This window comes from Vulpes vulpes, chromosome 12 (genome assembly GCF_048418805.1).
Source record: "Vulpes vulpes isolate BD-2025 chromosome 12, VulVul3, whole genome shotgun sequence".
NCBI lineage: Eukaryota > Metazoa > Chordata > Mammalia > Carnivora > Canidae > Vulpes > Vulpes vulpes.
Genome location: NC_132791.1, coordinates 22,148,823 through 22,174,068, shown reverse-complemented (window position 1 = coordinate 22,174,068; position 25,246 = coordinate 22,148,823). Strand labels below are relative to the sequence as shown.

The window sequence follows — 25,246 nt, the reverse complement described above, 5'->3', positions numbered from 1 at the left end:
CCTAGTGAAGTTATGAGGGACTCATCTTATTTGGATTTATCTATTTAAGGAAATGCCATCTTTCTCTTTGATATTCCATTACCTTCCTTTAAAACATTTAAAGTATCAAACACCGTATATCAATATTTTTTATACTTTTTAAAAAGATTTATTTATTTATTCATGAGAGACACAGAGAGAGAGAGAGGCAGAGACAGGCAGAGGGAGAAGCAGGTTCCCTGCAGGAGCCCGATGTGGGATCCGATCCCAGATCCCGGGATCACGACCCAAGCCGAAGGCAGGTGCCCAACCGCTGAGCCACCCAGGTGTCCCTATTTTTTATATTTATTTGTTTATGACTAGTTATCAACTAAAGTTTTTGAATGAATGATACTTGCACATGGGATAAAATTAAAGAAATAGAAAATGACATATAATGAAAATCCATCCATCTTGTCCTTTAGATCCTCATTCCCCTTGGGGAGGCAATCAGTATTACCGATGCCTAGTCTAACAACTATATTTTAAGGTATGTTCGAATACCTGGTCCTTTTTCTTGAAGTTCCCCAATTATTTGTTATATTTACTATATAGAAGGATGCATCATGGCATGATACTGAAAACTAAGTTGAATAGTGTTAAGCAATCAGAATGATTTGGATTAAACATTGCGTTTAGAAGACTGGCGTCTGGCATGGACTACTTCTGAGTGTATGCATGTCCTTAAATGCCTGAACTTCCAGCATTTGCTTTACTTGCATGAATACCACTCCTTCCTACAAACAATGAGCTGTTACCTTCCTGTTTGCTTTCTCTTAGTCTAAGACTTGTTAATCGGGGGTCCTTTGGCCCCCTCAGATGTTTTAGGAGATCCTGGATCCATGTACCCCTAAAATGATGTGCAAAATTTTGTGTGTAATATGTATATGTGCCTTTTTTTAAGTTTTTTTAAAATTTTTATTTATGATAGTCACAGAGAGAAAGAGAGAGAGAGAGAGAGAGAGAGAGAGAGAGGCAGAGACATAGGCAGAGGGAGAAGCAGGCTCCATGCACCGGGAGCCCGATGTGGGACTCGATCCCCGGTCTCCAGGATCGCGCCCTGGGCCAAAGGCAGGTGCCAAACGACTGCGCCACCCAGGGATCCCAATGTGCCTTTTTTTTTTAATTGGGGAGAAATTATCCATGGCTTGTATCTGATGTTCTATCCATAGTCTGTGTCTGTCTTCTTTACTCTGCTGAACTTTTAACTCCTGATTCTTTCTGTTACTCAGAAGGTGACCCTGCCTCCTCATTTAGGAATGCAACAGAGCTGTTTATTTCTTATTATCTTTCATTCATTTCAGCATATTGTAAAAGATATTGAGTTGAATCCTTCCATAGAAAGGACCATACTCCCCTTTCAACTTCAGGTTCCTTAAGCCACAGCTCACGTGTGGGCTGGAAAAGGGGAGGAGATGAGTTCTCACCAGACCTGAGATGGGCTTTTAAACCAGTCAGATTGGCTTGGCTTTCTTTCTTTTCTTTCTTTTTTCTTTTCTTTTCTTTCTTTTTCTTTTCTTTCTTTCTTTCTTTCTTTCTTTCTTTCTTTCTTTCTTTCTTTCTTTCTTTCCTTCTTTCCTTATTTATTCATGAGAGACACAGAGAGAAGGCAGAGACCTAGGCAGAGGGAGAAGTAGGTTCCATGCAGGGAGGCCAATGTGGGACTCGATCCCGGAACTTTGGGATCACTCCCTGAGCCAAAGGCAGACGCTCAACCGCTGAGCCACCCAGGCATCCCTGGATTGAATTTTTACAAAATCAAAAGGGAACAGAAAGTTATAGAATCTGTCCATGCTGGTGAGTTAAAAGGAAACATTTGTCATGGCACAGATCAAGACTGTGATAGTGTGGGAGGTTATGTTTATGGCCTACTGAGTTCAATGCCAGACAAAGAAGTTAAATATATCTATCACTAATTACGTCTTTGAATCCATTACTCCATCTCTCCCTGAAGTCTCAGAGGAAATGATTCCTTTTCTTGTAAAGTGAAACCCTTCATCTCTACTCTTATTTATTTTATTTTATTTTATTTATTTTTTTAAGATTTATTTATTTATTCATGAAACAGAGAGAGAGAGAGAGAGAGACAGAGACAGAGACAGAGACATAGGCAGAGGGAGAAGTAGGCTCCTTGTAGAGAGCCTGATGTGGGACTCAATCCTGGATCCTGGGATCACGCCCTGAGCTGAAGGCAGATGCTCAATCACTCAGCCACCCAGGTGTCCCTATACTCTTGTTTGTTTGTTTATTTATTTATTTAAAAGATTTCATTTATTTATTCATGAGAGACACAGAGAGAGAGGCTAAGACATAGGCAGAGGGTTCTCCCATGCAGGGAGCCCGATGCGGTACTCCATTCGGGGACTCCAGGATCACACTCTGAGCCAGAAGGCAGACGCTCAACCGCGGAGCCACCCAGGCATTCCTTGTTTATTGATTGATAAAACATTTGTATGACATCTATTTTTTTAAAGAGATTTTATTTCTGGAGCAGCCCCAGTGGCTTAGCGGTTTAGTGCCGCCTTTGGCCTGGGGCGTGATCCTGGAGACCTGGGATCGAGTCCCACGTCCGGCTCCTTGGAGGGGAGCCTGCTTCTCCCTCTGCCTGTGTCTCTGCCTCTCTCTGTGTCTATCATGAATAAATAAAATCTTTAAAAAAAAAAGATTTTATTTCTTTGTTTGAGAGAGAGAGAGAAGGAGAGGGAGAGAGGGAGGGCATGAGCAGGGGGAGAGGCAGAGAGATAAGCAGACTCCTTGACTTGGGGCTTGATCCCAGGATCTCCAGACCATGACCTGAACCAAAGTAAAATGCTTAACCGACTGAGCCACCCAGATGCCCTCATTTATATGACATCTAAAATGTATTGCTGGTGTTAAGGTACAAAGATTAAACATGATAGAATTGTTCCCCTCATAGAATTCAGTCTAGTGGGGTAGGTAGAAAGTAACTACCTGCTTTAAAGACAATGTAAAGGTTATGAAATGTGGCCTAAAAGGCCTCAAAGATGAGTGGTTAGTCAGAAGGCAAGGAAAGAGAGGACATTTCAGGCTGTTGGAAGAACCATGGGCATGGACTAATGTGGCCCATGGGAACTACAAATAGTTCTGTATGTTTAGAAGGCACTGTGGCTGCTGAGAAAGCTGGGGAGAAAAGCTGGCACCAGATCTGATGGACTAATGAGCTTATTCTCTATCCTGTAAGCCAGCAGTTCTTAACAGGAGAGGTACTGCTCTTGGAGGGGCATTTTCGTCATTCGTAGGACATTTTTCACTGCTGTAGTGATGGGAAGTGGGTGCTACTGGCCTTTTAGTAGTTGAAGCCACAGATGATAGACTTCAGTGTGAGACAGATCCACATATTTAAGAATATCGTTTTAAAGCAGGTATTTACTTTTCTACCTATGCAGTGGGTCATGTATTCCACAAGAGAAGGAATTTTATCTTGTCAGTCTTTGCGCTTCAATGGCTGGCAATACATATTGGTTGTCAAAAGCCCTGAATTCTGCATGATTTAGATCTCCTGAGTTCTGCGTGATTCTCAAACATTCCACCAAACATTTGTGTAGGGTATCATATATAAATAAATTTGGTCTGTTATTACTTATCCTAACACTGGTTTTTAATCTAGTGTTGTTTTTAATGGAATGGCTTCTGATCTTCTCTTAAATCCTTATTTACTTATTCCTTATAATTAGGTGCAAATATCTGAGTGCTTCCTTGAGTCTTCTATCATAAGTCTTGTCTTGTCCAACCACTTATGTATTAAAATACCTATTATTTTACTACCAGCTCTTGTCTTTTATTTCTGTTTTATATCACAGGATGTTTTATTAGTGTTTTGAAATTATGTGTGTAGATAGCTTATATTATCTATGAATTTCATTTTAGATTAGTAAAGGTGCTGTTATTTAAAATATTTATTAGCCAGAAGGGAGACTAACATCTGATAGGATCAAGAGTCACTATGTAGCAAATGATTTTCAAAGTGTTATTTATTTTATTTTATTTTATTTTACTTTATTTTTAAAAGTAGACTCCATGCCCAGCATGGGGCCTGAACTCATGACCCTGAGGTCAAGAGTCACATGCTCTTCTGAGTGAGCCAGCCAGGTGCCCCTCAGAGTGCTATTTTGAGCCACAGACCTCTAATTTTTTGCTCATGAGCTCCCTAAAATAATAGTAACCCCTTTGCACAATTTTAAGTTGAAATCTCACATTGATAATCCAAGCTTACCTTTATATATTGTTAATAGGAGATGTAAAATAGTGATTATTTTACAAGTTGGAATGAACTGAGAATTGACTGTAATTGTAACAGATATCTCATGGCAATTCGATAAAGTAGACTTTTAGCTATCTTATAAACAAAGCACATCAAATACTGAGTTACTTAACTGTTTACCCATGGCTTTTGTTTAGTGTATTTGAATTTTTTTTGTAGTCTGCAGAACTTTCCAGTTACATTTTTTTGGCTTATGTGTTATTTTGTTTTGTTTAGTTTTTAAAATATTTTATTTATTTGACAGAGAGAGAGAGAGAGAGAGAGGGCGGCAGGCAGAGGCAGAGGGAGAAGCAGGCTCCTCCCTGAGCAAGAAGCCTGACATGGGGCTCCATCCCAGGACCCTGACATCATGACCTGAGTGGAAGGCAGACACTTAACTCACTGAGCTACCCAGGCGCCCTGGTTTATTTGTTTTAAGTCAAGGTACTGGGGTATAATTTATATACAGTAAAATCCAATTATTTTAGTGTATTTCATTTACTTTTACAAAATGTCACTAATGTATCTTCCTTTGGCTAATGAATCCCAGCCTGGGCTAAACATGCCACTTCCTTTTTCTTTTTCTTTCTTTAAAGATTTATTTATTTAATGGAGGGGAGGGGCAGAGGAAGATGGAGAAAGAGGCTTTAGCAAACTCTTCACTGAGTGCCAAGCACAATGTGGGGCTTGGGGCTTGATTACGAACTGAGCTAAAACTGAGTCAGACACTTAATCAACTGCGTCACCCAGGCTACCCCAAAACATCCCATTACCAATGGTGTTTTACCCTTAATAGTTATACGATGGGAAAAGGCAGGAAGCCCTGTTAATTTAAGGCACCTTGATTCATCTTTAAAAGTTTTTCTAGGGATCCCTGAGTGGCTCAGCGGTTTGGCGCCTGCCTTTGGCCCAGGGCGTTATCCTGGAGTCCCGGGATCAAGTCCCACATCGGGCTCCTGGCATGGAGCCTGCTTCTCCCTCTGCCTGTGTCTCTGCCTCTCTCTCTCTCTCTCTCTCTCTCTCTCTCTCTGAGTCTCTCATGAATATTTATTTATTCATGAGAGACTCAGAGAGAGAGAGAGAGAGAGAGAGAGAGAGAGAGAGGCAGAGACACAGGCAGAAGGCGAAGCAGGCTCCATGCAGGGAGCCCGACATGGGATTCGATCCCAGGTCTCCAGGATCGCGCTCTGGGCCAAAGGCAGGCACTAAACCGCTGCACCACCCAGGGATCCCAATAAATAAAAACTTAAAAAAAAAATAAAATAAAAAAATAAAAGTTTTCCTAGATCAATGTTTTTATTTATATATCCCTTTGCTTGGTGTCCCATCAGTTTTCACCCCCTAGAACAATTAATCATAATTAGCATTTGCATGAGCAAGGGACATGGCTCTATTTTATAAAGTGGGAGGTTTGTGTGAGCACAAGGTCATTCCTTGCCAGATCAGTTTTAGGAAAGAGTACATATGGAAGATGAGGATCTGGAAGTGGATTCCTTGAAACCATCTCATATACATATATTTAGGAAAATCTGTGCTCCCCCCACCATTGTTTGAAGGGTAGAGGTCCAGAGGCTTGGGGGCTCTGTCTGAGAAGGCACTAAGAGCAGGGAGCATGGGGGTCTGGGTCTGCCTCTGCTATTGCATCTGGAGCAGCTGGGCTTCATTTGTTTTACATTTAAATCTGTGTTTGAAGGACGAGTTTTGATGCTAAATATAACAGTCCAAAAAACACATCTTCCATGGGGAACCATTTAAGGATTTTAAGCAGAGAAGTGACATAATTAGGTTTTTGTTTCAAAAGGTCGCTTTGGCATCTGAGCACATTGTGGAAGATGGCTTGGAGGGAGGTGAGACTGGAGGCCTAGAGAGTTGTCACAGAGGCTGTTGCAACAGTCTGAAGAAAAAATTGTGACAGCTGACAACTCTAGGCTCCATCCCAGAGCGGGGGCATCCATGTTAGATGAGCAGGGGCTTCATAGTTGGCAAATTCCCATCCAGCTGCTTCTCACATTTACATTTTCTGCTGGCCTTTGCCTGTGTGACCCCCTTGCCCCCCACCCCTGCTCTCCCCACCACTTCCCCCCCTTCTACAGCCTTAGAGTAATCTTTGACTCCTTCCTCTTCATTCTGTGGGGCTAGTCTGCCACCAAGTCCTGTTGTTTCTCTCCATCATCCTAGGTCAGGCACTTCTCCAGAAGCCTCTGAATGGTCTTCCTGTTTGTAGTCTGTCTGCCACTCAATTCTACGATTGCCACAGCCAGCTACTCTTTTTGTTTTTCATGACATACTGCAGCCATTCAAGAAGAGTACAGTTTTGTCAGATCCTGTTTCAGATTTCTCCTCCTCCTCTTCCCAGTCTTTGGCTTCTCTAAGAAATTCTAAGTAGACCAAAAGATTTAAAATTGATTAATACATTTCCATTCTTTAGAAACTGTTGTGGTCATGTTTCCTTTGCTGCTGCTTCTTATTTTTTTTTTAAGATTTACTTTTCATGTGAGAAAGAGAGAGAGAGAAAGAGAGAAAGAGAGAGAGAGAGAAAGAGTGATGGCGGGGAGGGGCAGAAGGAGAGGGAGAAAGAAAATTTAAAGCAGACTCCCTGCAGAGCATGGAGCCTGATACAAGGCTCCATCCCAGGACCTTGAGATCATGACCTGAGCTGAAACCAGGAGTTGGATGCTTAACCGACTGAGCTCTCCAAGCACCCTTCCTTTACTTCTTTTTATGTGACATATTTGTGGGGGAGGGAATGTGTGCCTCTTTTTCTCAGTGAAAGAATTTGAGAAGAAAGTAGATTTTTAAGTGGAGTGGAGAGAGAAATATAATAGAGAATATTAAATCTGAAACTTTATGTTATCAGGTGCTCCTAAACGAGTGGTAGGTAAGTAATTACCGGGATTAGTAATAATAGCGAAGGGTAGTGGGCGGTCTGGGTGGCTCCGCGGTTTAGCACTGCCTTTGGCCCTGGGCGCAATCCTGGAGTCCCGGGATCGAGTCCCATGTTGGCTCCCTGAATGGAGCCTGCTTCTCCCTTTGCCTGTGTCCCTGCCTCTCTCTCTCTCTCTTTCTGTGTTTCTCATGAATAAATAAATTAAAAAAAAATCTTTAAAAAAATAGTGAAGGGTGGTATTAGGAACATAGGGAAAGCAGTATACATACCTGTGAAAACAGGCCATGTGTGGAAGAGCAACGGAAACCATTGGGAATGCACAGGGGTGCTGGACCAGGCTTTGATGGAGTAGGTAAGTGAGAAAATAGGTTCACCTGAAGCTTAAATCATCATAAATATATACAGTTGCTTCTCCTGACCATTCTTAAACTTCTCAGGAATCCACAGAAAAACTACCCATGTGGACTGTCTTTTCACAAAATTGGTGTTTCTGGGCCTCAGAGTATGGTACCAGATCAACTTTCAGAATACATATCTAGACAGCTAAGTTAGAAGCTGAGATCTGATTTGAAAATATTTTAAACTCAGGGGCACTCGGGTGGCCCAGTCAGTCAAGTATCTGCCTTCAGCTCAGGTCATGATCTCATGGTCCTGGGATTGAGCCCCGTATTGGACTCCTTGCTCAGAAGGGAGTCTGCTTCTCCCTCTCCCTTTGTCTGCTGCTCCCCCTGCTTGTATGCTCTCTCTCTCTCTCCCTCTCTCTCTACTTATTTATTTATTCATGAGAAACAGAGATGGCAGAGAGATAGGAAGAGGGAAAAGCAGGCTCCTTGTGGGAAGCCCAATGTACGACTTGATCCCAGGACCCCAGGATCATGACCTGAGCCCAAGGCAGACGCTCAACTGCTGAGCCACCCAGGCGCCCCAAAAGAAAATACTTTAAATTCAAAACCTTTTTAAATCTTATAAAAGAAAAGAAAATTATGTGTAAATTAAAAGTAAAAACCCTTGATCCTTTTTTTTTAAAAAAATATTTTATTTATTTATTCATGAGAGACACAGAGAGAGAGGCAGAGACACAGGCAGAGGGAGAAGCAGGCACCATTGTAGGGAGTCCCACGTGGGACTCGATCCCAGGACTCCAAGATCAGGCCCTGGGCCGAAGATGGAGCTAAACTGCTGAGCCACCCGGGCTGCCCCCAAACCCTTGATCCTTAAAACAATACATAGCCACTCTTCAAGGATATAGAATATTATGAGAAGGTGAACTGGACCTGAGGTTCTAGAACCATAGTGTGCACCACTGTCCAGAGCATGAGAGAAATAGGGAGGTGGAGAGGAGCAACAGTGGGGTTTCACCTATTTTCAGGATCTATCTCTTCCTCACTGGGGCTAAAAGAAAAATGCAGAATTTTTGTAAACGCTCTTTGCCTTCAATATGTTTCACTGTGTTTCTCTTTTTACACGGCTTCTTCCTCTCCCTTTATTGAAATGCTGCATTTGAAATGTATCTTTTCTGCCTTATTTTATCCTACTTTCCATGGCTGTTCTCTGCCCTCTGTTGGCAGATTACTTTGGACCTGTCTGTCTGGTGTGCAGGAGAAAGTTTCACCTTTAGTTAAAGCCCTTTTCTGCAGATCAGGTCAGTCAAGCAGAGAGAAGACTGGCAGGTGTGTAGTTTTTGTTTTGTCTTGCTTTGTTTTTGTTTTTGTTTAGTTGGAATCCCTCAGGTCTGGAGGTGTGGTCTGGCGTGGAGCAAACCTGAAGGTCCAGAGTTAGCTGTGAAATCAGGTAAGTTGTAAAGCTGCTCAGTGCTGAACTGGGAGTCAGTTTGGGGCATCAGGGCCTGCCATGGAGAGGATTAGTGTGAGTCCAAATCCCATGGTGGCCCTAGAATTCAGCAAGGGTCTTGAGCCTCCTTTGGCCTGAGTATCACTGGAGGTAGGAGTTTTTTTCCCACTAAGGAAGAATGCAGTTTGAAAACCACAGCAGCTTCTAGCAGCTAGCTGATCTGATGTTTGGCAGTTTAGTTCTGGATTAAAAATGTGGTGTTTGGGCTGGCCCTATCTAGAAGAAATTATAGGTGATGTCTGTGAAGTAGTAGGAGGCCATACTAACCCGGCAGAGAGAAAGAAAGGTGGAGCCTGGCTGGGTGCTGCTCAGGCTAGCAGGGTCTTCAGATTTCTCAGGTTTTCTTTGAAGTACAGTGTGGTTGCCAAATATAGCCAAAATCTTATCACCCCCATCAATGAGAGCAGTGATCACTTGGATAATGGGCATACATAGATAACCAAAGTTCTCATTTATATAGTATTTTCAGTCTCCCCTCAAAAAGGAAAAAACAAAAACCGTTTACTGGATGTTAATAAGAAACTGCAGTAAGCAATTAATTTTTATTTCCCTGCCCTTTTCTGCTTTCTAGTATTAGTGGCCAGTTGGAAGGAAGAGGGCAAGATGATTGAGAGTTTAATCCCTAACATAATTTAGAGTTGCCCTTAATATGCAGAATAATGACATATCATGTAACTGAACTTGTCTGGGAGTTTGGGCAACAGTTGTATTGGTCAGCACAGCAGCTACAGGTGTTCCAGAAAGACTTGTCTGGGTCTTTGGTGGTCATTATCCTAAAAGCATGGCTTCATACAGTATGTTTGTGAGTTAGTAAGGTATTTATACAGAGCCCTACCTTAGAGAGTATCTATAGAGTCTTACCTGGATTCAGTCTCTGCTATTAAAAAGCCATCTAGGGGAGGAATGGCTTCCTTCTCTGGGATTTTGTTTTCTGTTATCTTTTTTTTTCTCAGTAGGCTTTGTGGCCAACCCGGGGCTTGAACTCACAACCCCTAGATCAAGAGTTGCATGCTCTATCAACTGAGCCAGCCTGGGACCCTGGTTTTCAGTTATCTTTAAATAAAGGGGTTGAACAATATATTTATAAGATTCATCCTAGCCCTGAAATTTGGTGATTTTGGCAGAGATTGTGTGATGGATTCACTTACTAAGCGGTGTGTAGTTGCTTAAACATATCATTTGATTGATGTGATCTGAAGTTTGAACCGTGTCTTTATCAGGTTATCCCAACACCCTTTTGACTGTGTTGTCCTTCTCTTCCTTGCTCGGATAGGACAAAATTCCTTTTTACTATCAGTATCAGGAGCTGAGATTGGAGTTATCATCCCTCTGTGTTAAAGAAGTCCTAAGGCTTCCATTTCTACTGCACTTGGGGCAAGAGATGTTGCGGAGCTTGCCTTTGGCCTCTGTGCCCCATGGATGCCAACTACATGCTCCTCCAAGGTAAGGGCTGAATTATTCAGCTTCTCTTATTTTCACCCCTACAGCGTGTGCAAGTCAGCCAGTGTTCAATAAAGATATATAAACACCTAAGAATAAAATGTCATTGTCCTTAATTTCCCCCAAAAACCACTAGGTGTCGCCTTCATCTCAAAGAAACTAGGCCCCTCCTCTCTCCCTGCACACCTACACCCCTCCCTCTACTCTTGGAGCTCTCAGTTTCTTGGCACTGTGGTTTCCGGAGAAGAGGGTTGGAGGGGGAGACAAACTGTGGCTCTCTGAAGGGGGAGGAGAATAGATTTATGTACATCTCCTTTATGACAATTTGAGAGAAACTCCCCAAGGTCCTATAGGAGCCCCTCCCAGCAACCATGATATCATCCCTCATAAGCTGTTCTCAGGATCAGATTGGCATGCCAGATGGGGGTATCTGGGGAGAGCCTTCTAGGTTGGAGGCTTGGGAGCAGGGGGGAGCCCAAGAGGGATACAGTGGGCTTCCATTGGCGGGGAAATGTTCTGCTTAGTCAGCCCATGAGCTGTTATCAGGTGCAAGCCTGGGCTGTGCAGGGAGACAAAGAGGGGAGGCTGTTCCTGGGCTGGGTCCCTGGAGCAGATGGTGTGGTAGAGGCCCAGCAGGCTATGGTGGGCCTCTGAGGGCATGGGAGGGCCCAGAAGGGAGCATGGGGAAGGGAGAGGGAGGTTGGAGGGCTGAGGTCTAAGGAAGAAGGAGACCAACCCATGGGCTTTGTAAGGGCTCAGGCAAAATCAGTCATCGGAGTCCCTTGGTCCTGGAGGCGGCAGTCTTCCAGGCAGCAGGCATGTGTTCCTGGTGAAGGAGTGAGAGGTTCCTGGCAATGAGAAGCGTGCTCTGGTTTACTAGGTGGAGAGCAAGTGAGGATACCAAACATTTGGGGATTCCTGACTGCTTCCTGGAGACTGGAGCGTTGGAGGGACTCAGGGGAGTGGAGAGGGGACTCTAAGAACAGCGGGATGTGCGAGTGGGGAGAAGAGAAGAGAAGAGAAGTTCTGGGCTCGCGGCCCTGTGCAAGATGGGGAGGGAGTGGCGGAGCGGGCCGGGGCTTGGGGGAGACAGAAGTAGGCCCTTGAAGTGAGAGGGCGCCCGGGAACCTCGCCTGCCTGCCAGGCCCTAGCGCGGAGCCCCTGAGCTGTCCCTGGATGGGCTGGAGACCTGGGACGTCCCCGGGCGCCGGGGTGGGGGGGGGGGGAGACAGCAGGCGCCAGAGGGTGGGGCCGGAGGGGGAGGAGGAGGGGCCGCGGGGGCGGGGGCGGGGTAGGCGCGGGGCGGGGGCGGGGGCGGGGGCGGGCGCGGGCGGCCTGCCCGGGGAGTCACACTCGGCCGCCGCCGCCGGCGCAGCGAGCGGAGACGGGCCGGGCCGCGGCGACCTGACCTGGACTAGCGGCGCGCCTGGGGGCCCAGGCGGGGGGCGGGAGGAAGCGCCGGCAGCGGCGGCCGCCCGGGCCCAGGAGGAGCGGAGCACAGAGGAGCTGGGACACGGGCGGGGCCGCCGCAGCTCCGGATGGGACCAGCGCCCTGGGCCCGTTAGTCCAAGCAGGAGCTTCAGGAGAAGCCTTCACAGGGAGATTTACCCCTGCCTTTCCCTCTCCTCCGGCCCAGGCCTCGCTTCGCTCCCCGCCCGCCCATGGTCCCAGTCCTTGGGCGGCGCGGGCCCCCTCCCACCTTGCCCCCTTGGTCCTCCTTTCCGCAGCCCTCAGCTCTCCTCCTAGCCCCTTCAGCGGTGAGGTACCCCCAGGCCTTTCCTTTGTACCAGCCTCCCCCCCACCCCCACCCCATCCCACTTTTCCTTCTCAGCTTTATCAGGCTTCTCCACCTCTCACTGTCCCCATCCCCCTCGCAGGCCCCCTGGGTCCCTCCCTTTTCCTGCCACCCAACTCAGCCCTCAGTCCTTGCCCCAGGCTGGTAGACCCACTCCTTCCTCACCCATCCCCGGGGGGCTTCCTGCCATCTGCTCCTCTCCCATCCCCACCACTTTCTGTATCCCAGCCTACCTAGCTTCTCCTCACTTCTCTTCCTGGCCATCTTCCCCAGGTCCCAGGCTGGGTGGTGCTTGTGCCTCCCTGGTAGGCCAGAGTGGCGCCAGGTTCTGGGGGCGGGGGGGCTGCTGCTTTCTCCCCATGGCACTGCCATCACTCCTGCTGTTGGTGGCAGCCCTGGCAGGTGGGGTGCGTCCTCCCGGGGCGCGGAACCTGACGCTGGCGGTAGTGCTACCAGAACACAACCTGAGCTATGCCTGGGCCTGGCCACGGGTGGGTCCTGCTGTGGCACTAGCTGTGGAGGCGCTGGGTCGGGCACTGCCCGTGGACCTGAGGTTTGTCAGCTCTGAACTAGATGGCGCCTGCTCTGAGTACCTGGCACCGCTGCGCGCTGTGGACCTCAAGCTGTACCATGACCCCGATCTTCTGTTGGGCCCCGGTTGCGTGTACCCTGCTGCCTCTGTGGCCCGCTTTGCCTCACATTGGCGTCTCCCCCTGCTGACTGCCGGTGCTGTGGCCTCTGGTTTTGCAGCTAAGAATGAGCATTATCGTACCCTGGTGCGCACTGGCCCCTCTGCTCCCAAGCTGGGTGAGTTTGTAGTGACATTACACGGGCACTTCAATTGGACTGCCCGTGCTGCCTTGCTGTATCTGGATGCTCGCACAGATGACCGGCCTCACTACTTCACCATCGAGGGCGTCTTTGAGGCCCTGCAGGGCAGCAACCTCAGTGTGCAGCACCAGGTGTATGCCCGTGAGCCAGGGGGTCCTGAGCAGGCCACCCACTTCATCCGGGCCAACGGGCGCAGTGAGTGTGGCCCAGGCTATCTGAGGGTCAGGGGAGGAGGGTCGCTGGATCCCTGGAGCTCAGCGCTGGGGAATTGTGGATGGAGGTGGGCACGGAGGAACTGTACATGGTGGTTGGGGTCGAGAAGCACTTGTGGACAGAGCACCTGTGAGAAGGTTGAAGCATTATATTAGGGGAGCCCGTGGACGGCACAGGCAGATGTAAACAAGGGATAAGATTTAAGATTGAAATAGAAGTGAATCCTGCATCAGGGAAGAATGTGGGATTCCGGGGGAATTAAATTTGGAGAGCAGTATGAAATTCGTGCTCGAGTAGTGAATGTGTGTGTCCATCTGTGAGCAGAGACTTATGAGATTGGGACACCAAGATCCCTTGGTGGCAGAAAAGGAGTGAGGACTCCATAAATGAACCTTTGGGTTTAGCAGATTTGTTTGGGAAAGACAGGGAAAAGCTGACACTGAGAGAAATTTTGAGAAGTCAGTGCCTTTGAGGCTAGGGGAAGGCAGGGCAGAGCAGGGCAGTGAGGAGGGCTGGGTAGGGTGCAACAATCAAGAGCTCTGTGAAGAGGAGGGGCTTACAGCTGATAGCTCCCTTCCTCTGGGGTCTGGAGTCAGACTCTGACCTCTGCCAGATGGTCCATAAGGCCTGAGGGTCCTTATGACATAGACTCCCGGGGGAAGGGATGGGGAGCATATGTTGGGTGGTTGATAGGTTAGGGCACTTTCTTCCTTGCTAAAGATGGAAGTGCAGATGGTTCAGAGAAAGGCTGTTTGGGGACTTTCTCAGAATGTCCCTCTGTCTTGTTCCCGTTCCTAGTTGTGTATATCTGTGGCCCTCTGGAGATGCTGCATGAAATCCTACTTCAGGCCCAGAGGGAGAACCTGACCAATGGGGATTATGTCTTCTTTTACCTGGACGTCTTTGGGGAGAGTCTTCGTGCAGGGCCCACACGATCTACAGGCCGGCCCTGGCAGGACAATCGTACCCGGGAACAGGCCCAGGCCCTCAGAGAGGCCTTTCAGGTATCATTTGAGCCAAACATGCATGAGGGGGAGGAGGAGCTTCTTTGGAGATTCTCTATCTCTTATAAGACCCACAGAAACTCCAGAACAGGGCAGGAATTATGAGCTTCTAGGAGTGAAATGAACAGAGGCTTGTTGAGTTTCATATCATGCTTTCTTACTTGTCCACTTTTGTGATTCCCTCCAGCACTACCTCCCAAGATCCTGGAGCACTCTCTTAAGTCCTTTTAGTAGACTATACTGTGAGGGAGAAAAGTTCCCAGAAGAGACCTGGCCCCAGGCCCTGAGAGGACTTCCATCCTTTCTGGACAAACGAGGCATGATGGTGGTACAATTAGTTACAAGAATGAGAAAGAATATGATTATGTGTCTTGGAACAGAACACTAAGGACTTTAAGGAGTTCAGGGGAGGGAGAGTCAGTGTGAGCTGGGTTTAGGGAGGCCTTCTTATAAAGGAGTGAGAATCTGTGGTGACTTGAAGGATAGATGTCATATTTCCTAGTCTGAGTGGGGAAGAGGATCCAGGCAGCCTGAGCAAAGAGACGAAGATAGAAATGGGCCTGTTGGGGTACCGGGAAGGTACTGAACTGCCCAGAAAGAAGGGTTGGCTTGAAGCAGATACAGGAAATAATGTTGCAGAGATATAATCAGGTTAAGGAGAGCTCTGAACCTAAGATCAAAGCACTTGGACTTGAATGTAGGGTCCTTGAGATTTTTTTTTCTTTTTCTTTTCTTTTTTTTTTTTGTAAAGAGAAATATAGAGACAATTCAGGTAGTAATCCTACCTGAAGAGGAAGAGACCAGAGGCATTAAGACTGCCTGTATGTGGGTCTCAAATGGCATGAAGTGATATGGGTTTGAACAACAGTGACAGTAGTAGGAATGGAAAGAAATGAATTGGGGCACTTGGGGAGCTCAGTGGGTTAGGCCTCTATCTTTGGCTCAGGTCGTGGTCCCAGGGTCCTAGGATCAAGCACCGCATTGGGCTCTGTACTCAGCAGGGAGTCTGCTCCCTCTCCATCTGCCCCTAACCCTGCTCATGCTGTCTCTCTCTCAAATAAATAAAACCTTAAAAGAAAAGGAAAAAAGAAAGAAATGAATTTATGAAATAATTTGTAGGGGAAATTGGTAGGACTCTGTTCATTTCACTCCTTTGCTCAAAACTTTCAAGGACTTACGTGGTACAGAATAAAGCCTTGACTCCTTATCATGACACTTCAGACCTTCTACAGTATATGTTAGCCTGGTTTTTCAATCTTGCCTCCTAGCATCCTTCACACCCAGTATTCCAGCCAAGTGACCTCTCTCAGTCCCCTGACCCCTGGGCCTCCCTGTTCTCTTGCCTTTGTGCTTTCTGTGCCTTATTTCTGGAATGCTCTTCCTTCTCTCATTCCAAATCTTTGCCTCTTCATACCCATGCACTGTTCCCTGATTTTCTTACCAATTTTTCACTAATTTATGTATATGTCTTTCTTATTTATCCATATTCCTCCTTTTCCTGAAAAGGATTTGAGGTTACATATGGGATAACTCTAAGGTCTTTTCCCCTGGGATTCTTTGAATCTGAAATTCAGTAGATGTGTACAAGGGTTGGACTTGGGTGATCATCTTCTCCAACAAGTAAAGTTTTACATGGTGGTCATTATATATTTGGCTGTACCTGTGAATGGCATGTCAGGGTACGAGTCTGTGACTGTCACACTTGACTGCGGGCAGTGGCAAGACAGGTTGTGTTTATGGTGTAATTTTTGCCAAAAACAACCTTCTCACCTTTGTCTGGATAATGTGTATGTTTTCTTTAAGACTCAGATGAATTATTTCCCCTTCAGGGAAACAATCCTTGAATCTCCAAGGTTGGAGTGAATTTCCTATTCTTAACTCTGTCTCCTGTAGAATTTACCACATTATATAGTCTACGTTTGATTCATCAGAAGATTGACTCATTCTGTTAGCGTCTAATGAGCACCTATTATGTCCCAGTCACTGTGCTAGATACTGGTATACAGTGGAGAACATAATAGATGTAGTCCTTGCCTGGAGCTTACATTTAGTAGGATAGACAGACACTAAATAAACAAATAAATACAAACATGGGACAACTTGCAATGAATGTTACTAAAAAAAAAAAAAAAAAACAAAAAACCCCACAAAAAACAAAAACCAAAATTTTAAAAAAGCCTCTCATGAAAAGGAAATAATGAGGGAATTGTACTTTAGCTAGTATAGTCGAGGAAGAATCGGAGAGTCATAGAGAGACTCTAAAAGGCTATGGAATCTGTATTGTTTTGGGCTGTATTCTTTTTGTGGAAGGAATACCTCTCTTTCTCATCTGGAAATTGCTACCAGTCAAGGGGCTCCAGTACTTAGGGTTGGGGGAAATGAGATCTAGTCAGCTAATAATCAGATAAATTAATTCTCAGTCCTCCCACTTGCTGCAGGTGTTACTCGGTTAGAAAAACAAAGGGGGATTTTTCTATGACACAAGAGAAGGGGGAATAGGCAGTCAAGAATTTGCTAAGGGGAAAATCAAGGCTTTGGGGTGGGGTGAGGGTAAGAGGGTAATGAGGTATTTTCAGGAGAAGCTGCTTATTCTGTTCCAATGCTGAAGCAGGGCAGGGCATGAGGAAAGTTGGATGGTCAGCTCCACCCAAGGATTAAAGAGCAGAGAGCTCTTACCCCAGAGATACCTGGCCTACTGGAGGAGAGGTCTCTGAAAATAAGTATATTGATATGATTTTTCTGTCTCTGTAAGCCATAGCTGATTGATCATGCTCAACTTTGTATTCCATGCCTAGCACATGCCTACTGAATTGAATTAAGGTGTGTGTTGGGGAGAAGCGAGGATAGGACTAGGAACTCATCTACAGAAGAGTAGTTCTGTCAGGTACTATACACCAAGATGAACAACCAGGGTAGGAAAGAATAAGTAGATCCAATAGAACTAAATAAACAAATGACCAGACTCTAAGGATCCAGAGGCCCAGGTTGTACGTTAGAGGACTTCGGGGTCAGAGACCTAGCAGAGGTCACAACCTAGGTGACCAGCAGGAGATTGCATTACAGAGGGGAACACCAGCTGCTAGGATGGAGTAAGTGCTGAACCAAGGACTCTAATGCAGAATCTCTTCTGGAGACTATTCTCTGTGGGTTTAAGCCACTGTTCACAGCGCCTCCTGCTGTGGCAGGAGAGGGCCTTAAGTGTAGGCCTCAAAGCCAGGCTGGCACCTAGGTGCACTTCTGGCTTCACCTACAGCTACACCCATTTCTGGCAGCCTTTGCTTGTTTTTCTCTCACCTGGGGTCCACTGTGAAAAGGGACACCATCACCTACCTTTACCTTTTTCCCTCTGTGCAGCCCTTAGCAAGCATAGAAGTTCTTTGGGGGTTTTGTTTTTCTTTTCTTTTTCTTTTTCTCTTTCTTTTTTCTTTCTTTCTTTCTTTCTTTCATTTTCTTTCTTTTTTTTTTTTTTTAATTAGTTAGTAACCACAGCAAAACAGTCTAGCATAGCAATTTTCAAAATGTGGTCTTGGAATCCTGGGGGCTTCTGAAATCCTTTCAGAAGGACCATCAGGTCAAACTATTTAAACATGATCCTAAGATGTTTATTTGCCTCCTCACTCTTCTCCCTCTGTGATTGTACAGTGCAGTTTTCCAGAGGCTACATGACATGTGATGCTCTTATCACCCTGGCAGCTGTAGGTGTACTTGTGTACTCTTGTGTTTTAAAAATTTGTCAGTTTTAATTTCTAAAGTGGAAATATTGATAGATATAATCTATGTAATCAAAAGCTCTTTGTGGTCCGTGGTCCTCAGTAATTTTTAGTAGTGTAAAGGGGTCGTGGAATCAAAATGTTTGGGAACTGCTAGTCTAGCAAACAGATAAACCTAGAGAATTATGAAGTATTTAAAAAGCATTAAAAACCTATTATCAGCCTTTATATTGAAACGTAAATTGTGTTAAGCCCAATCTTTTTGAGCTCTTTTACTGATTTTTATACATTGTCAACAATATCTTAGTCTTCTATTTTACTTATATTCTTAAAACAGGTGTTACTGAACAAACCCCATCCTCAGTCTCCTTCTCCTTTTGTTTTTTTTAAATTTTTTTAAAGATTTTATTTATTTATTCATAGAGACAGAGAGAGGGAGAGGCAGAGACACAGGCAGAGGAAGAAGCAGGCATCATACAGAGAGCCTGACGTGGGACTCTATCCAGGGTCTCCAGGATCACGCCCTGGTCTGCAGGTGGCGCTAAACCGCTGCGCCACTGGGGCTGCCCCTCTCCTTCTCCTTTTAAATTTTACCTGAGGGTGTATTACAAGTGTATGATCAAGGATCCAAATGCTCCAATAAGAATAATTACCTTTTGAAGAAAACTATAGTCTAATGTAATGAGTACATATTTGAAATCAACTTTATTATTTCCCACCTAGAATGAATTGATATAAAATAAATCATATATATACATATATGATTTATCTTTTTTTTTTTTAATTTATTTATGATAGTCACAGAGAGAGAGAGAGAGGCAGAGACACAGGCGGAGGGAGAAGCAGGCTCCATGCACCGGGAGCCTGATGTGGGATTCGATCCCGGGTCTCCAGGATCGCGCCCCGGGCCAAAGGCAGGCGCCAAACCGCTGCGCCACCCAGGGATCCCCATATATGATTTATCTAATGTCTCTGTGTCCACACATGTTTTCAGTGGCAAGAATGAACAAAACTGGTAGAAGTGAGTAGATTTTAATCTATCATTCTGCAAAATGCATTGATTGGAATGAAATCTTCCCCTGAAGTTGCAATGCCAATTTTCCATCCAAGGCAGAGGCTGATCTCAGTGATTGCACAGTCTGAGGTGTAGGCACAGGCCAATATGTCCAGCAGCCAAGGAAGGGAAATGTGTGAGGTCGGTGGGCACCAGGCAGGCACCCTAGTGAGGCACTGACTCGGATTGCCTGGGTGGCTCAGCGGTTGAACATCTGCCTTTGGCTCAGGGCCTGATCCTGGGATCGGGGATCGAGTCCCACATCAGGCTCCCTACATGGAGCCTGCTTCTCCCTCTACCTGTCTCTGCCTCTTTCTCTCTCTGTGTCCTTCATGAATAAATAAATAAAATCTTAAAAAAAAAAAAAAAAAAGAGAGAGAGATGCACTGACTCAAGGCCAGTGAGATGTGAGCATGGCTGAGATCACATGTGTCATTTGCTTATCTATGAAATGTGTGTAGGCATATGACTATGTGTTTTCTCTGTGACACATGTCTCTTACTTAGTGACATAGAGGACCATGCCAGTATGGAGGACAGTGCTGCTTATGGTGGCTGTTCTACACACGTTAAGTGAATGAGCCCACAACTTTTCACAGTTGGAATCATTTTCTCTGAGGATTTCCCTCACATGTCATAGAACCTGACATCTGTTTAATTCACTGGGTGGAGGTGCTGTGTCCAAGTGGCCCAAAAGAAAATATAAATACTTTACTAATAACATTAACAGTAATTAACACCTTAGAGAGGAGCTGTTGATCAGTGTTGTCCTTGATAGTGGATTAGGTATCCAGAAAGGATGGGATGGAGCAGCTGTGAGTGCTGTGGCAGCCAGGCAGGGAGGCTAGCTGGTGGCAAGGGAATTCACGAAGATGAGGGGACAGGTTTGGGGGATGGAATTGATTTCATCTGCTTCCCAGGCTCCAGAACCATGCACCTTTCATGGAGGAGTACCACTCTCCTCTTCCCAGATGTATTAAACATACACTGCACGTGTATCACATACATAGGTGCATACACAACACAGCGCTTAGTATCCTTTCAGATTCTAAGAACCCTTCCAGATTCACCTGTGTGTATTTTGTACCATGAATATTTCACCAGTCTTCTCTGTCCTACTTCCTCTCCTCCCCATGCCTATCTTGAATCCTGTTCACTCTTCCCCATGTGCTATTGGTACAGACAGTATTGGTGATCACTTACCGAGAACCCCCAAATCCTGAGTATCAGGAATTCCAGAATCGTCTGCTGATAAGAGCCCGGGAAGATTTCGGTGTGGAGCTGGCCCCCTCCCTGGTGAGTAGATCTTTTCTTCCTGAAAGTCAGGCCAGCTTGGAGGAAAGGCTCTTCTCCCTAACTCAGCATCAAGCCTTGGCCATGGAGCCAGCCCTATCTGGGGACTATCTGCTTTCATCCAGTATTTTTCCTTCTGCTCTTCTGTCCAGTGAGGTAGGGGTGGCATCTTAGGAATGAGAGGAGGAGGGACGCCTGGGTGGCTCAGCAGTTGGGCGTCTGCCTTAGGCTCTGGGCGTGATCCCAGGATCCGGGATCGAGTCCTGCATTGTGCTCCTTGCAAGGAGCTTGCTTCTCCCTCTGTGTCTCTGCCCCTCTCTCTGTGTCTCTCATAAATAAATAAATAAAATCTTAAAAAAAAAAAAAAAAGGAAAGAAGGGGAGGGAAGAAAGCAAACCAGAAGAGAGAAGGAGTGGAAGGAGACCCCAGAGATGGGAGATGGGGGCTGGGGAGGGTCCTGGCAGGACATTTGGAGAGCACTAATGATGTTGCCTCCCCTAGATGAACCTCATTGCTGGCTGCTTCTATGATGGGATCCTGCTGTATGCTGAAGTCCTGAACGAGACGATACAAGAGGGAGGCACCCGGGAAGATGGACTCCGAATTGTGGAGAAGATGCAGGGACGGAGATACCACGGTAACAAAGCGGGTCAGGTGGAGGCCAGAGCACTGCTGTCAGGCCTGGGAGTGGAGTGGGCAGAAGAAAACACTGGGTGCTAAGGGTGGAGGAAGAGTCAGGAGGGGTCAGACAACATGGTGGAGGCGGACGTGTATTAAGAACGAGGGCCGGGAGGGATCTGAGGTAATTAGAGGAATGGGAGCGCCGGAGAGGGGCCTAGGGTGGATCTCAAAGGAAGGGCTCCTCTTTTCTGTCTTAGGTGTAACTGGCCTGGTTGTTATGGACAAGAACAATGACCGAGAGACTGACTTTGTCTTGTGGGCCATGGGAGACCTGGACTCTGGGGACTTCCAGGTGATGGGGGCAGAGGCAGGGAGGAGACGGTGGGCCCTGAATATCCAGCTTTCCAGGGTCCAGTGGAGGCAGAATCAGGGGTACTAAGGCAGGGACTTGTGTTGTTTTTTTTTTTTTTTTTGTGGGAGCGCTATCCTGGGTGGGTGGGAGGTGGGGGAGAAAGCAGCCAAACCCTGGAGTCTTGGGGAGAGGCTGGTGGGAGCAGGCCTGTGGGCCCAGTTTTCTCCTTCCTCACAGCCTGCAGCCCACTACTCAGGAGCTGAGAAGCAGATTTGGTGGACGGGACGGCCTATTCCCTGGGTGAAGGGGGCCCCCCCCTTGGACAATCCCCCCTGTGCCTTTGACTTGGACGACCCATCCTGTGATAAAAGTGGGTGTGTGCGGGGGGCTGGGAGTAATCCTTCCTCCCCTTACATTCTTTCATCTCCTCTCCCTGACTTCCCACCCCCACCCTTAGCTCTGTTTTTCCCTCTACTTGTACCCCACCTCCGCCTACTTTCCCTCAAGTCATCTGTCTGCTCCCTGCACCCCGAGCACTACCCCTTCCCTGTCCACAACTCCACACAGTCTTTCTCAGGGTCCCCTCTGGACCTTCTTTCCTTCTTTCAGCCCCACTTTCCACTCTGGCGATCGTGGCCTTGGGCACAGGAATCACCTTCATCATGTTTGGTGTTTCCAGCTTCCTCATTTTCCGGTGAGTTCTGGGCTTCCCACTGACCTGCCCTCTCCATCCCACCACTCAGGGCTTATGGGGGCTAGTGGGCCTCTCGGTTTGATGGTTGTCTCTTAGGCCTAACCCCTTCCTCTCTAGCCTTTCTTGTGAAGCTGTCTTTTAGCCTATGTGTTGTTTTTCCACTTTTGTTCCTAGACTGGGTGTCCTAACCAGGTGTTTTGAGTGGGGTCTTACAAGGGTAAGGGTGAACTTTGCACAAATGCCACCATTGTAAGAAAGACCTTTTTACCTTCCACCTCTGCGTTTTCAAATGAGTACAGGGCACATATGCCATACGTAGAGAATGTACCCTTCCCTGATAGTCCTGCACCAAGTCCCAACTTGGGTGTGATAGTTGCAGCTTCAGGAACTGCAGGGAAGCCCCCATGCCCCCACCATCGGCTCACAGGGTGGTAGGATTGGGCTTGCCAGTCAACTGAGGTGTGCAGTCCTTACAGAAAGCTGATGCTGGAGAAGGAGCTGGCTAGCATGTTGTGGCGCATTCGCTGGGAAGAGCTGCAGTTTGGCAATTCAGAACGATATCATAAAGGTGCAGGCAGTCGCCTCACGCTGTCGCTGGTGAGTTCTGGTCTCATCTGTCCCTCTGCTTCCCTCTGAGTGCCTGTCCTTTCGTACCCTGGACCTTTCCCAGCACATTGGCTTGTAACGATAGCCCCTGCTCTGCCACCATCATCTAATGTTCCTTTCATCCTTCCGCCTCCATGTTGCCCTTGGCCCCAGCGGGGATCCAGTTACGGCTCGCTCATGACAGCCCATGGGAAATACCAGATCTTTGCCAACACCGGTCACTTCAAGGTGAACAGTCATCCGCTTGTTCTGGTCCCCACCATTTCATCCTGTCTCATCCCCATCTGTCACCTCTTGCCATCAACCTCTGCCCCTCATAACCTTCCTTTCTGTGTCTAGCTGAGCTCCTGGATGTCCCCACACTTCTCCAGGATTTGCTAGCACCCAGGAACCCCTGATACTAATTTCCCTTTCCCCCTTTCACTCCCACCACCAGGGAAATGTTGTCGCCATCAAACACGTGAATAAGAAGCGCATTGAGCTGACCCGGCAGGTTCTGTTTGAACTCAAACATGTATGTAACGGTGTATGAGTTAAGGCTGAGGGGTAGATAGGGATGGAGGAGAGGAAAGGGGGAAGAGGAGAGGGGAATAGTAACCTTGGTTAGGAAGGAAAGGGGCTTATTTATAAAGGATTGTAAGTTGCAGGTACAATTAAGAGTAAGGTCCTGTCATGTAGTGGTATATTTCTGTATCTACTTTTTCATCTCCTTCAATTCTTTTTCTCCTCTCCCATCTTTGGTTGTTGTTGTTAGATGAGAGATGTTCAGTTCAACCACCTCACGCGCTTCATTGGTGCCTGCATCGACCCTCCCAACATTTGCATCGTCACTGAATATTGTCCTCGTGGGAGTTTACAGGTAAGGGAAAGGTAGAGATTCTAGGGATGGGGGAGATAAGTACCTGATAGCTAGTGGGACTAGGATGGGTACATAATCTATTCCATGTCACTACCAGGATATTCTGGAAAATGACAGCATCAACCTGGACTGGATGTTTCGTTATTCGCTCATTAATGACCTGGTTAAGGTAAGTCTTCCCTGCTTTTCCTTAAGAGTTCATCTGCTATAAATGCCTTTGTTTCTTTTTTTTTTAAAACATTTTATTTATTTATTAGAGGGGGGGGGGGGGTAAGGAGGAAGGGGCAGAGGGAGAAGCAGACTCTGCTGAGCAGGGAGCCTGATGTGGTACTTGATCCCAGGACCTCAGGATTATGACCTGAGCTGAAGGCAGACGCTTAATGACTGAGCCACCCAGGCACCCCTAAAATGCCTTTGTTTCTTGATCTTTGCTTTCAGTTTCTCCTAGTACTTTGAAAGTCCCATTCTTTCCAGTTCCCCTTATTCCTATGGTTGGGTAATAATGGGTAAATAAAGGGTCTGGGGTTTTTAATTGGGGGAGCTTTATCTGCTGCAGAGTCCTGCACCTGTAAAGAATTTTTGTTTTCCTACCTTAGATATCTCAGATCCCTCGCCATCATCTTTTTTTTTTTTAAACCTCCAAGAGTTGATGTTAAGATTTCTTAGCAGGAAAAAGATGAATGGGGTCTCCAATCATATTTCTCTTTTGTTTTTTCTCATCATGTATTCTTTGACCAATATTTGGCATAGCTGCTCTTTTTTTTTCCAGAAAAACAAATTTAAAAAAGAAAATTTACTAGCAAAACTAAGAGAAACCAAAGAATATTATACTAAACCTTTGGTATCTTCCCATATATTAGTTTTAAGCTATTTTCAAGTGACCCAGTGGTCCATAGATTTGCAGACATATGAATTTGAATCTTGCATGGGCTGTGATTCCTACAGCCAGTGAGCTAGCCTAGTGGGTCACTTGTATCACACCTGAAGCTGGCTTTGGTTTTTCTGTTTAATTCTCATGAAGTTATTTAAAAATGTGTGTGTGTGTGTGTGTGTGTGTGTGTGCATGTGTGTGTGGTGTATGTGTGTGAAAATTTGCCATCAAATGAGAGAAAATCTAAAGTTGATGTGGTGGCTGACTGTGATGATAAATACAAGAAAAACATGACTCTTGAGAGAATTATGATTTGATGGAAAAGTGATTTAGAACAAAGCCAGAAGCCTAATCCTTTCTGTATTCACAAATTTGGTGATTCCCAAAGGTTTTGTTGCTATCAAAAAATAAAAAGGAGGAGTTCAGAGAGACTAGAGTTATGAATTGTTTAGGTCTGGAGCTAAATATTTAGACAGACAGAGATGTTTTGGTTAGCATACAGATCACTGCATCTTTTTTCTGTTCCACCTGAGCTGACTTGGGTGGGTGCCCAGGGTTTCATTTTGGGAAGCACCACTCGGTCTTCTTAGGAGCTGCCTTAAAGTCCCTCATAGGCTAAGGTTTTTCTCTCTGGCTCCATGCCTGTGGAGGCAGGTTTTACTCTTCTGGCTTCTGCATTGGCTTGGCAGCTATCTTCTACTTTTTGTTCATTTTCCAGGGTTTTACTAATTTACTATTTTCTCTACTTTCTCTCTGGCCCAGTAGATTGCTTTCCACTCCATTCTGACTTGCCTGCCTACACGTGGTTATATGTTAAAGTTTACAACTGGGTAGTCTTCCTTGGTGCATCTAGGTATTCTTGATACCTGGGTCTCTAGCCATGGCTT

The 25,246-nt window shown here is 46.2% G+C and overlaps 1 protein-coding gene across 14 annotated transcripts in view; it reads left to right on the top strand.

The window, feature by feature from the left end:
• NPR2 (natriuretic peptide receptor 2) overlaps window positions 1-25,246 on the top strand; it is a 54,045-nt gene that overhangs the window by 23,925 nt on the left and 4,874 nt on the right. For 3 of the 14 annotated variants that reach the window (XM_072727963.1, XM_072727965.1, XM_072727964.1), the window contains 14 exons: window positions 8,883-8,957; window positions 10,291-10,460; window positions 13,003-13,278; window positions 14,095-14,300; window positions 20,246-20,359; window positions 20,858-20,993; window positions 21,235-21,329; window positions 21,567-21,699; window positions 21,939-22,023; window positions 22,500-22,620; window positions 22,783-22,857; window positions 23,066-23,143; window positions 23,384-23,488; window positions 23,586-23,657. In XM_072727963.1, coding sequence (XP_072584064.1) covers window positions 10,433-10,460; window positions 13,003-13,278; window positions 14,095-14,300; window positions 20,246-20,359; window positions 20,858-20,993; window positions 21,235-21,329; window positions 21,567-21,699; window positions 21,939-22,023; window positions 22,500-22,620; window positions 22,783-22,857; window positions 23,066-23,143; window positions 23,384-23,488; window positions 23,586-23,657 — 1,524 coding nt within the window. In that variant the 5' untranslated portion in view covers window positions 8,883-8,957; window positions 10,291-10,432. Of the gene's footprint in view, window positions 1-443; window positions 509-8,882; window positions 8,958-10,290; window positions 10,461-11,898; window positions 13,279-14,094; window positions 14,301-20,245; window positions 20,360-20,857; window positions 20,994-21,234; window positions 21,330-21,566; window positions 21,700-21,938; window positions 22,024-22,490; window positions 22,621-22,782; window positions 22,858-23,065; window positions 23,144-23,383; window positions 23,489-23,585; window positions 23,658-25,246 lie in introns of those variants that run through there. The other 11 variants (XM_072727967.1, XM_072727968.1, XM_072727966.1 and 8 more) reach the window with 10 other exon arrangements.